General features: G+C 40.8%; 1 protein-coding gene across 1 annotated transcript in view; it reads right to left on the bottom strand.

The window, feature by feature from the left end:
• Positions 1 to 4775: 4775 nt before the first annotated feature.
• The window catches only part of LOC109439854 (butyrophilin-like protein 3), a 50339-nt gene continuing 42960 nt past the window's right edge, over positions 4776 to 12154 (bottom strand). The window contains exons 4-8 of the mRNA XM_088798885.1: positions 8119 to 8232; positions 7332 to 7352; positions 6808 to 6834; positions 6493 to 6519; positions 4776 to 5858 (exon numbers count right to left, since the gene is read on the bottom strand). Coding sequence (XP_088655011.1) covers positions 5215 to 5858; positions 6493 to 6519; positions 6808 to 6834; positions 7332 to 7352; positions 8119 to 8232 — 833 coding nt within the window. The 3' untranslated portion in view covers positions 4776 to 5214. The remainder of the gene's footprint in view (positions 5859 to 6492; positions 6520 to 6807; positions 6835 to 7331; positions 7353 to 8118; positions 8233 to 12154) is intronic.

Here is a 12154-nt window from a genome sequence, read left to right as displayed (position 1 = left end):
ATGAAATGTCCATCTTTGTCTCTTGTTATCTTTTTCACCTGGAAGTCTGTTTCATCTGATATCATTATGGCTACACCTGATTTTCTCTGGGTACCATTTGCTTGGAGTGTCAATTTCCACCCTTTCACTTTGAGTCTATGCTTGTCCCTGTAGCTGAGATGTGTCTCTTGGAGACAGCATATGGTTGGGTTTAATTTTTTGATCCATTCTGCTACTCTGGGCCTTTTTATTGGTGAGTTCAGTCCATTTACATTTAGGGTGATTATTGATATGTGAGGATTTCCTGTCATTCTATCTTTAGTTTTCTGGTAAGGCTGTGTCTCCATTGTTTCTTTGCCTTTTTGTTGTTGTCTATTATTTCTGTGTGGTGGCATTCTATGATGTTTCCCTCTGTTTCTTCTTTTATTTCAGCATTTATTTCAGTTCTGGATTTTTTTTGAGTGGTTACCCTTAAGTTTATGTGAAAGAAAGTTTGATATTTAGAGTATTCCGTTTTCTTCAGCACGCTTACTTTCTCCATTCTCGTATTCCGGTTCAGGCCTTTACTCTCCCCTTTTTTATGTTTTGGTTGCCACTAATTGTCCTTGTTGATGGTGGTCGAATAGCCTCCTTTAGTATTTCTTGTATTGCAGGTTGTGTATTAGAAAATTCCCTCAGCTTCTGTATGTCTGGAAAGGTCTTTATTCCTCCTGCATATCTAAATGATATCTTTGCTGGATATATTATTCTTGGCTCATAATTTCTCTTTTTCAATACTGTGAATATTTGGTTCCACTCCCTCCTGGCTTGTAGAGTTTCTGCTGAAAAATCTGATGATAATCTAATGGGCTTTCATTTGTAGGTTACCGTCTTCTTTTCCCTGCCTGCCTTGAGGATTCTTTCTTTGTCGTTGATTTTAGACTGCTTCAATACAATGTGCATTGGAGAAGGCCTGTTGGGACTGAGGTAATTAGGAGTTCTATTTGCTTCTTGGCTTCGAGGGTCCAGTTCTGTCCACAAGTTTGGGAAGTTCACGTTGACGATTTGTTTGAATATATTCTCTGTTCCCTTCTCTCTTTCTTCTCCTTCTGGTATGCCCATTATTCTTATATTGCTCTTTCTGATGGTGTCAGAAAGTTCTTGTTCAGTTCTTTCATTTCTTTCAGTCTCAAGTCTCTTTCTTCTTCTATCTGTGTCATTTCCAGGTTTCTATCTTCGATGTCACTGATTCTTTCCTCTATCTGGTCAACTCTACTACCTAAGCTGGTTATTTCATTCTTAATTTCTTCTATTGAGCTCTTAATCTCCAGAAATTCTATTTGGTTCTTTTTTATAAAATTTCAGTCTCTTTCGTAAAATGCTCATGCTGTTCTTTGATTGTGTTTCGGAGTTCATTTAACTGCCTATGTGTGTTTTCTTGCATGTTGTTGAGTTTTTTCAGAACTGCAATCTTGAATTCTCTGTCATTTAAGTCACATATTTCTGTATCTTTAAGTGCCTTTTCTGGAGATTTTTCACTTTCTTTCTGAACTATCTTGTTGCCTTTGTTATTCATGGCAATTACTGATTTACTGTTTCTCTTCCTAGACATCTACAGGAGTGGCTTCTGCAGCAGGTTGATATGAAGCGGTCTTTCTTTTGTTTTCCAGTACTTGTTGGTAGAATGTTTTATTATTTCTCCAACTGCAGCTTATTTTTCTTCTCCCACATGGTAGTGCTATGTTTTCTCTGCAGTATTCCAGCTTCTCACACAATGGGGGGATTCCCTGGGAGACAGGCTTCTCCTCTGTTAATAGTTAGTCTAGGTCACAGGGCGCAGTGTCCAGGTGGGTATGTGAGAGCTTTTGATGTTCCAAAGCTCTTCCAGCTCCAGATTCAGAGCCCGTATGTTTCAACAGTTCTGTTTACTCCTGCAGGGATCCGCCCAGATAGGTGGGGTCAGGGGTGGGGTGAGTTGTGAGAGGTGGCCCAGAGCAATGACAGCAACCACCACCACAGCCGGTCCTGCTTCCACAGGTCTCTCCCCTCTGCCGGAACTAGTTGGGCTGCGAATCTGTGTCTGCGGTCCACAGTTCTCAGAACAGCAAATATTCTGTTCTTTTGATCTGACACTGCTACTGTTCTGCTTCTAGCACCGGGCAGGTGGGGGCGGGGCGAGCTCTGGGAGGGGAGGGAGGGGGCGGCTAGTTCAGTGCCTAAGGCTCCGTTCTCTGCTCGGCAGTGCGGGCTTAAACCACCATTTTCAGCCTTTTTCCCTCAGTCTTTTCTCCAAGGTCTCTGCCATGAGCGTTGGGTTCAGCCGTGTTATATGCTGTCCCCTCAGCCCTGTGGAGCCCTGGCGGAGCCCTAGCAGTCCGAGTTCTTCCCTCACTCGCAGCTGCGGTAGTTTCGGGAAGCAGCGAGCTCGGAGCACTGAGTTAGGTCTGCGTCCTGCGCCCGCGCGGCTCCGTCTCCACACTTCTCCCTTCCCTCCTCCCCCGCTCGCGAGATTCTCCCACCTGTAGGTGACTTAGGTAGTCGGCCTTTTCGTCTTGCCTGTCTTCTCTGCAGGGAGTCCTTTGTTGAGTTTTTGTTACAACAACACATTTTCTAACCATAATAAACCTACTATAAAAAAGTATTTTAAATCTTAGGACATCCTGTTATTTAGAAATTATTAATAACACAATGTTAAAAACTAATGGATTCAAAAAAGAAATCACAATAAAAGTTAGGAAATCTTTAGAATAAAAATATGAGTGAAAATACCACATTTAGACTAAAATTCAAAACATTTACAACAAAAAAGATGTGGCAAAGTTGTGGAGTAACAGAAACTTTCATGGTACAGCCATTTTGGAAGACAGTTGAGCAGTTTCTTATAAAACTAACTGTACTCTTTCCATACAACCCATAACTACACAACTTGAAAGCAACCAAGCTGTCTTTCAAGAGATGAATGGCTGAAAAATAAGGTACATCCATACAAAGGAATGTTATTCAGTATTAAAAGAAATGAGCTATCAAGTCGTAAAAGGATATAGAGGAATCTTAAGTGAATATTGGTAAGTAAGTGAAGCCAGTTTGGGAAGGCTGTATACTGTATGATTCTAATTATATGAATTTATGGGAAAGGTAAAACTATGGAGACAGTAAAAAGGTTTGTGGTTCTCAGGGTTTGGGAGGGAGAGGGAATGTGAGAGGGATGAATTAACGGAGCCCAAGATATTTTTAGGGCAATGAAAGTATGTATTCTCTATGACACTAAAATGATGGACACATGTCATTATTCATTTGTCCAAACCCATAGCATGTACAACACCAAGAGTGAAGAGTGAACGGTAATGTAAACTATGGCCTTGGGGTGATAATGCCGTGTCAATGCAGGTTCATCAGTTGTAACAAACGTACCTGTCTGGTGGGGGTGTTGATGCTGGAGGAGGCTGCGCATCGTTGCTTGTGCTGCAGGATGAGAGGGATATACGGAAGCTGTACTTTACACTCAATTGCACTTTACTCAATTTAAAAATAAAGTTTAGTTTTTTAAAGAGTAAAGATGGTATCTAAAGGATGTGGTTCAGGAAATAATACCCTTAAGACCAACCATGTTTCTCTTTTGCTGGTGTTGTTGACATATTTATTTTTAAAACAGCTTTATTGAGGCATAACTGACATAAAAACACTGCACATATCTGAAGTACTTAATTGATATGTTTTGATTTATGTGCTTCCCATGAACCACCACCACGAAGAAGACAGTGAGCATTTCTGCACCCTAAGAGCATCCTTGTTCCCATTTGTAATCCCTTCTATCCTCTGTCCCCTCCTAGCAACCACTGATGCGCTTTTTGTCAGGGGGGATCCGTTTGCATTTTCTAGACTTCTGTATAAGTGATGTCACACAGTATGCACTCTTTTTAAGGGTTTTTTTTTCTGTTTTTTCTTTTTGTCTGGCTCTTTTCACTTCGAATAATTATTTTGTATTTGTCCTTATTGTGTGTGTGTGTCAATATTTCATTCTTTTTTATAGCTGAGTAGTATTTCATTGCATGGATATAGCACAATGTGTTTATCCATTCATCTGTTGATAGCATCTGGAACACTTACAACTTTTGGTTACTACAAATAAAGCTGCTGTGAACATTCATGTAGAAATTTGTAGAGGAACATATTTCCTTTTTTCTTGGACAAAATACTTAGAGTGAACTGGTGGATCACATGGTAAGGGACTGTTTACATTTTAATGAAACTGAAAAATTGTTTTCTGAAATGATTATGCCATTTTATCTCCCCGCCAGCTGTGTATGAGACTTCCAGTCCCTTAGCAGCCTCCTCAACACTTGGTATGACCAGTCTTTTTAATTTTACTCTAATAAGTGATAAAAGTGTCTCATTGTGGTTTTAATTTGCATTTTGTTAGTGTCTAAGGAGGTAGAGAATCTTTTCATGAGCTTACTAGCCATCTCCACATCTTCTTTGCTGAAAGATTTATTAGCAATAAATGTTGAATATGTCAAACATTCTTTTGCTGCTTCTACTGCGATGATCATATGGTTTTCCTTGTTAGTTTGTTAATGTGGTGAATTACACTGTTTGGTGTTTGAATATTAAAACTTTCCTTCATTATGGGATAGACACATTTGGCAGTAATGTATTATACTTGCAATATGTTGTTGAATTCAATTTGCTAAAATTTTATTTTAATTTTTGCAACAATGTTCTTGAAGGATAAAAAGTGGTAGTATTCTTTTATATATTTTTAATGTTTGTCTTGTTTTTGTATCAGTGTCACGTTGGCTTTATAGAATGATTTGAGATATCCTCATCATCATCAATTCTTTGGATTGGCACAGAAAGGTGAATAACTATTCCATGGGAGATTTGGAATAGAGGAAAATGAATTGTATGGAATAAATAAAGAAAGATCATGTTAGAAAAGTTTAATATAAAGAACACATCGCTTGCTGACATTAGGCCGCTGACAAGATGCAGCATGATTCACATTCACTGTCTCTGGTCTTCACTCGACCCTAAGGTGGGAATTCCTGTCCTTGTTTTACAGGTACAGAGCCCAAGAGCTTGTTACTTCTCAAAGGCTTGTTGACTGCAGAGTTGGTGTAAATCAAATGGGCTGTCAGCCTTCTTCCCTCCGTGCCTCAGGGCAGCCATGACCCCTGACCCACATGGATGGACCAGCCGCCTCATCTGGAAGCCATGCTGCTGTCTGCTGCAGGGCTCTGGGGCCTGAGAGGAAGCTCAGTGTCTTGAGGGAGAGTGTGAGGTGTGATTCCCTCTGGGCAGGAAGGGTGTGGTCACCTGTGGGTTGGACTCCAAGTTGTCTGTGTCAGAAGGTGCTTCTTTCTCTGATCCCTGGAACACTGTGCAGATCACTATGGGAGTCACAGTTTTCTCATCACTCACATCATGCTGAATGTAGGGCCTCAATAACCCTTCAAACTGATGTGTCAGGGTGTAAATGTGGGACTGATCATTTACATTGAAGTAAGAGATGGTCCCGCCCTCGTAGTCTAGGAAGACCCCCACTCGTGTAGGGGCTGTTCTCAGAGTGAGATTGATTTTACGGGGATTAAATGTAAGATACTGAAGTCCTCTCTTGAGTCCAAAAACCCAGTATCCATTGTTGGGAGACAAAGTTGCATATGCCTCCTTCCTGTCCACGTCATCCCGGCACACTCCCACACACCACATTTCATTGTGTCCCACATCCACCTCCCAATAATGTTTTCCTGCTTGGAATCCCTGAGAAGCCACCACACACTTCCTTGCAAATCTCTTGTCCAAGTAGGTCATCTCCTGGTGAATGTTCCTATAGCACACAGTTTTTAGATCAGAAATGTAGAGCTGGGGGTGAGCCGTCTCTGGGTCCAGAGTCACCTCCACTGGGGTGTCATAGGGAGAGAGAGCATGAGTTACTGAGGAGGGACCTGGGCTGGATGCAGAGGTCACCACCTTCACTGCAGACTGGCTCGGGGTGGGATCAGGTGAGGTCCCAGGTCGAGAGTCTCCATCACACACAGCCCCCTGACACTCCCTCATCACCAGTGGGGCCCTGGAGCCTCACCAATGCCTGGAGATGCCCCACTGTGAAGTCCTAACTTCTGTATATCACCACAACCCTACCACTGTACCTCCACGTAAGTCCACTGTTTGACTTTGTGAGACCTCGATTATCCCCTGTAACCAGCTCCCTCCCATTCTGAGTCCTGCCCAACTTTGCATTCTTCCCCTCAGTCCATCCCCTTGGCCAGTCACCAGTGCCCTCAATTCCCTGGAGCTTAGCCTCTGACCCCTAACCTGGCTGACCCAGTCTCTTGCCCTCTCCCTTCCTGGTCCTGGGTCTAGAAATGAGTCTGGGGCAGCTGTCCCCCGAGGGGGGTGTGGGCCTCACAGATTTATAATCTACGATCCAATGTGTCTCATTGTTCCTGTTCTTCCTTATCTGTCTCTGGTCGGCTCCCTCTCCCATGCCCACCCGCGGCTCTGACCCACTGTCACCCCTTCAGGCATTGGTACCTGCGTGTTTCCGGGCCTCTCTCAATTCTGAAAACAAATAGACAGAGAAGGAGGGTCAGTGCTCACATGGAGAGCAGGAGGCAGGGAGACGGGAGACCAGGGCGGTTAACCTTTGTGGGTCTCATGGGTCCACCAGAGATCTGCTGAAGGCCATGGGGTTCCCTACAAATGCACCTCAACCAGCCTCTGCAGATAGTTTCCGGGTCCCCATCACAGGCTTGTCTCTGTAGAGACGCATGGCCTCAGGTCTCAAGATTCATAAACTATGGACTTGTAAGGAGAAATAATGGGGGTGGAGGGAATAGATTCTCTCACCTGCCACTCCATGCTTCCTTCTCCAGTCTGAAAACCAAAAAAACACAGAAGAAGCTGACATCACAGAACAGGAGCCCCGAGAGAGTGTGAGGGGAAAGCTCTATGGCACTCTTACCCAGTTTCCTGGTGTTTCCATGACACAAAAAGAATATTCTGTGCTGATATAAGCCTGGAATTCTTGTCTGAAACTAATGAGCCAGGTAGGAGATTAAGGAAGATTTCCCATTCTGGGTCCACACCCTCAGATAACTCATGAAATCTATGGTTCCTCTCCCCACAGAATGTACCAATATGCAAATTGTGCAGACAATTTATAGGGGGTTTCAGGATCCCAATGCCCATCCTACCTGTCTGAGGATCAGTTCATTAGTCAATGGATGGGGGTTGAAACACCTGCCCTCACTGGCCTGACCATCCTTCCCGTCCAGTTTGGAGCCCAGACAGCCCCTAGGTGGTTCAAACTGGGGAACAGGAGGGATCCAGGAGAACTGTGGGGAAGGCTCAGAACATAACAAGACACTTACCCAATTCCGCCCAGGTTTCCCCTGAAACAGAAACAGAATATCCAATGGTTGACACAGCAGTGTGTAAGGTATAAACACAGCCCTGGCTCATTGCTCAAGGGAATGAGCTGCAGGAGAATGATGGGGTTCTTCTAGAATTCTCCTTTTGTGCCCCCATCCCCACACCCCTGTAGTGAGCATCTCTCTCTGGGTAAAAGAAGAGATCAGGAACATTCATGCTGAAGGGAGGGGCTGACATGTGGGGTCCTGTGGAGGTAGAGATGGAGATGAAGGTTATCAGGGAGAAGGGAAGGTGAGATGCAGTAGAAGCTGGAGTGAAGGTGGGATCACGGCACACGTTCTCAAGGGGCAGTATCATCTCCAAGGAGGAAAAAACTAGTTCTTGGGGTAAAATCTCTTGTTTAAACTGAATATCATTTCATCTTGTTGTCTTCACCTATATTTCTTCTGCTCTGAAGTCTTTTCAAATACACTGAGATGTTTTTTTACTGGAGTCTTGTTGATGTTAGAAATTTATATCAGCCCTACAGGTAGTGAAAATCATTGTTCCCCTAATTCTGGGCCCTCTGTGAGGAAGATGGGTCTGGTGGAGCTGGCATTTCCTAAGGGAGCCATTTCCAGCCAGCCTGGAGTGGGGCGAGGAATGTGGTCGCTGTGGCCCAGGTGATGGGGCTCTGGAGACTGGGGCTGGAATAACAGACCCGGGTGGTATGTGGGAGCATCCCTGATCCCCGCCCTGCTGGATTCATGAGTAAGCCATGGGCCCCTGCTTCTCTTTCCCACTTACCTTTCAATCTGTAGAAGGAAATTATCAGACCAATGACACCAACACACGGGATAGAAAGGAGTACTCCCAGTAAAATAAATCGCAGGCGCCAGGATATGGCCTGGAAAATCGCCTCTGAAAAACAGTTCCATAGATCCCTTAGATGCCACTGAACAGTAAAAGCAGTTTGACTCTCATTTAAGGGATCATCTCAGACCCCAAGATTAAAAAGATAGTTTTCTATAATTTCTTCTCCATGTTTAAAGCATTGTAATTCTTCATAATTCTTTCTCCATCTGGATTTTATTTTTGTATATAAAATGTGGTCGAAATTCAATTTTATTTTTTTAAAACAGATAACAATTGTGCTGGCATCATTTATTTGAATGGACTTTCCTTCACCAGCTATTACATGTAATGTCACTTTTATTTTATACGTCTTCATAAGAGTTTGCAAACATTTTATTAGATATGTAAAAATTGTTAAAAGACACTAAGAACAATTGAAATAAGCAAAGGAGTGTAACTTCTTACAGGTATCAAGAGGAAATACCATTTATTCCAGAATTGATCTATATATTCAATATAACTCTCTTGGAAATCTCAATAGAGTTTCTTAGAACTAAACAAGTTGATTCCAAATTTATATATCTGTATCTGTGAAACTGTAAATATTTCATACATGTTTCAAAATAGTGACATTTTAACACTCATTCTATTAGATCAGGACTGTTAATTTGTATATCAAATATTCTACAATCTTACTATGTCTACTTATTTAATCAGTTTTAGAACTCACAATATTTCAATTTACTCCTATATTTCTATTGATATTTGCTTTATATATGTTGAGGTATACTGTAAAGTGCATATATATTTATATTTCTTATCGTTTTCTAGTGAATAAACTTTTTATGTTCTGAAATAACTATCCTAATAATGTTTTTTATCCAAGACATTTTCTTGACACTAATATATCTATAATTCCTTTGGTTAACATTTGTCTGTTGTGCTTTTTCTATTTTTAAAATGTTTTAGTGAATACCTCATTGTATTACAGTTTTCTCTAAGAATTACAACAGCTGAGATTTTTAAAATCCAGTCTGACATTCTTTGTCTTTTAACTGGTAAATGAACTCCTTTTTCTTTTTTTTTTTAATTAAATTTATTGGGGTGACAATTATTAGTAAAATTACATAGATTTCAGGTGTACAATTCTGTATTACATCATCTATAAATCCCATTGTGTGTTCATCACCCAGAGTCAGTTCTCCTTCCATCACCATATAATCGATCCCCCTTACCCTCATCTCCCACCCCCCACCCCCCGCCCCCCCCTACCCTCTGGCAACCACTAAACTATTGTCTGTGTCTATGAGTTTCTGTTTCTCATTTGTTTGTCTTGTTCTTTTGTTGTTTTTGGTTTATATACCACATATCAGTGAAATCACATGGTTCTCTGCTTTTTCTGTCTGACTTGTTTCGCTCAGCATTACTCTCTCAAGATCCATCCATGTTGTCACAAATGTTCCTATATCATCTTTTCTTACTGCCGAATAGTATTCCATTGTGTATATATACCACAACTTCTTTATCCATTCATCTATCGAAGGACATTTTGGTTGTTTCCATGTCTTGGCCACCGAAAATAAAGCTGCAATGAACATTGGAGCACACGTGTCTTTATCTCTAAATGTTTTCAGATTTTTTGGGTAGATACCCAGGAGAGGGATTGCTGGGTCATATGGCAATTCTATTCGTAATTTTTTGAGGAACCTCCACACTGCCTTCCATAACGGCTGCACCGGTCTGCATTCCCACCAACAGTGTATGAGGGTTCCTTTTTCTCCACAGCCTCTCCAACATTTGTTATTATTTGTCTTGTTGATGATAGCCATTCTGACTGGGGTGAGGTGATATCTCATTGTGGTTTTGATTTGCATTTATCTGATGATTAGTGATGTTGAGCATTTTTTCATATGTCTATTTGCCATTTGTATGTCCTCTTTGGAGAAATGTCTCTTCAAGTCCTCTGCCCATTTTTCAATTGGGTTGTTTGTTTTTTTGTTGTTGAGTTGCATGAGTTCCTTGTATATTCTGGATACTAGCCCCTTATTGGAGGCACTGTTTGCAAAAATCTTCTCCCATTCAGTTGGTGGCCTCTTTATTTTGTCAATGGTTTCTTTTGCTGTGCAGAAGCTTTTAAGTTTCATATGGTCCCATTCGCTTATTTTAGCTTTTACTTCCATTGCCTTTGGAGTCAAATTCATAAAATGCTCTTTGAACCCACGGTCCATAAGTTTAGTACCTATGTTTTCTTCTATGCAGTTTATTGTGTCAGGTCTTATGCTTAAGTCTTTGATCCATTTTGAATTAACTTTGGTACATGGTGACAAATAGCAGTCCAGTTTCATTCTTTTGCGTGTGGCTATCCAATTCTCCCAGCACCATTTATTGAAGAGGCTGTCTTTGCTCCATTGTATGTTTTTAGCTTCTTTGTCAAAAATTATCTGTCCATATTTAAGTGGTTTTATTTCTGGGTTCTCAATTCTATTCCATTGGTCTATGTGTCTGTTTTTCTGCCAATACCATGCTGTTTTGATTATTGTGGCCCTGTAGTACAAGCCAAAGTCAGGAAGTGTGATACTTCCATTATTGTTCTTTTTTCTTAAGATTGCTTTGGCTATTCGGGGTCTTTTGTGGTTCCAAACAAATCTGATGATTTTTTGTTTTATTTCTTTAAAATATGCCATTGGGATTTTGATGGGGATTGCATTGAATCTGTATATTGCTTTGGGTAATACGGCCATTTTAACTATGTTGATTCTTCCAACCCATGAGCACGGAATGTCTTTCCATTTCTTTGTGTCTTCTTCAATTTCTTTCAAAAATGTCTTATAGTTTTCAGCATATAGGTCTTTCACATCCTTGGTTAAGTTTATTCCTAGGTATTTTATTCTTTGGCTGCAATTGCAAAAGGAATTGTTTTTTTGTATTTCTTTTTCTGACATTTCATTGTAAGTATATAGGAAGGCAATGGACTTTTGTGCGTTGATTTTGTAGCCGGCAACTTACTGTATTCGTTGGTTGTTTCTAATAGCTTTTTGGTGGAGTCTTTAGGGTTTTCTATATATAGCATCATGTCATCTGCAAAGAGTGATAATTTAAGTTCTTCATTCCCAATTTGGATGCCTTTTATTTCTTTCTCTTGCCTGACTGCTCTGGCAAGGACTTCCAACACTATGTTGAAAAGCAGAGGTGATAGGGGACATCCCTGTCGTGTTCCTGAACATAGAGCAAAGAGCTTCAGTTTTTCTCCATTAATTATGAGATTAGCAGAGGGCTTGTCATATATGGCCTTTATTATGTTAAGGTATTTTCCTTCTATTCCCATTTTATTAAGTGTTTTAATCATAAATGGATGTTGTATCTTGTCAAATGTTTTTTCTGCATCAATTGATATAATCATATGATTTTTGTCCTTTATTTTGTTTATGTGATGTATCACATTGATGGATTTGCGTATGTTGAACCATCCTTGTGCCCCGGGGATGAACCCCACTTGGTCGTGATGAATAATCTTTTTAATGCATTGTTGTATTCGATTTGCTAGAATTTTATTTAGGATTTTTGCATCGGTATTCATTAGAGATATTGGTCCGTAGTTTTCTTTTTTTGTGCTGTCCTTACCAGGTTTTGGTATCAGGGTAATGTTGGCCTCATAAAATGAGTTGGGGAGTACTGTCTCTTCTTCAATTTTTTGGAAGAGTTTGAGCAGAATTGGTATTAGATCCTCTTTGAAGGTTTGGTAGAATTCACTAGTGAAGCCATGTGGTCCCGAACTTTTGCTTTTGGGAAGGTTTTGCATGACTGATTCAATTTCGTTACTGGTGATCTGTCAGTTTAGATTTTCCAGTTCTTCATGGTTCAGCCTTGGAAGGCTATATGTTTCTAAGAACTTATCCATTTCTTCTAGGTTGTTGAATTTGGTGGCATATAGTCCTTCATAGTATTCTTGGATGATCCTTTGTATTTCTGTGGTGTCCGTGATAACTTC

This window comes from Rhinolophus sinicus, chromosome 5, assembly GCF_057876585.1.
Source record: "Rhinolophus sinicus isolate RSI-liver-muscle chromosome 5, RSI-T2T, whole genome shotgun sequence".
In the NCBI taxonomy this organism is placed as follows: Eukaryota; Metazoa; Chordata; class Mammalia; order Chiroptera; family Rhinolophidae; genus Rhinolophus; species Rhinolophus sinicus.
Note: the sequence above shows the minus strand (reverse complement) of the source record. Positions and strands in the feature narration are given on the sequence as shown.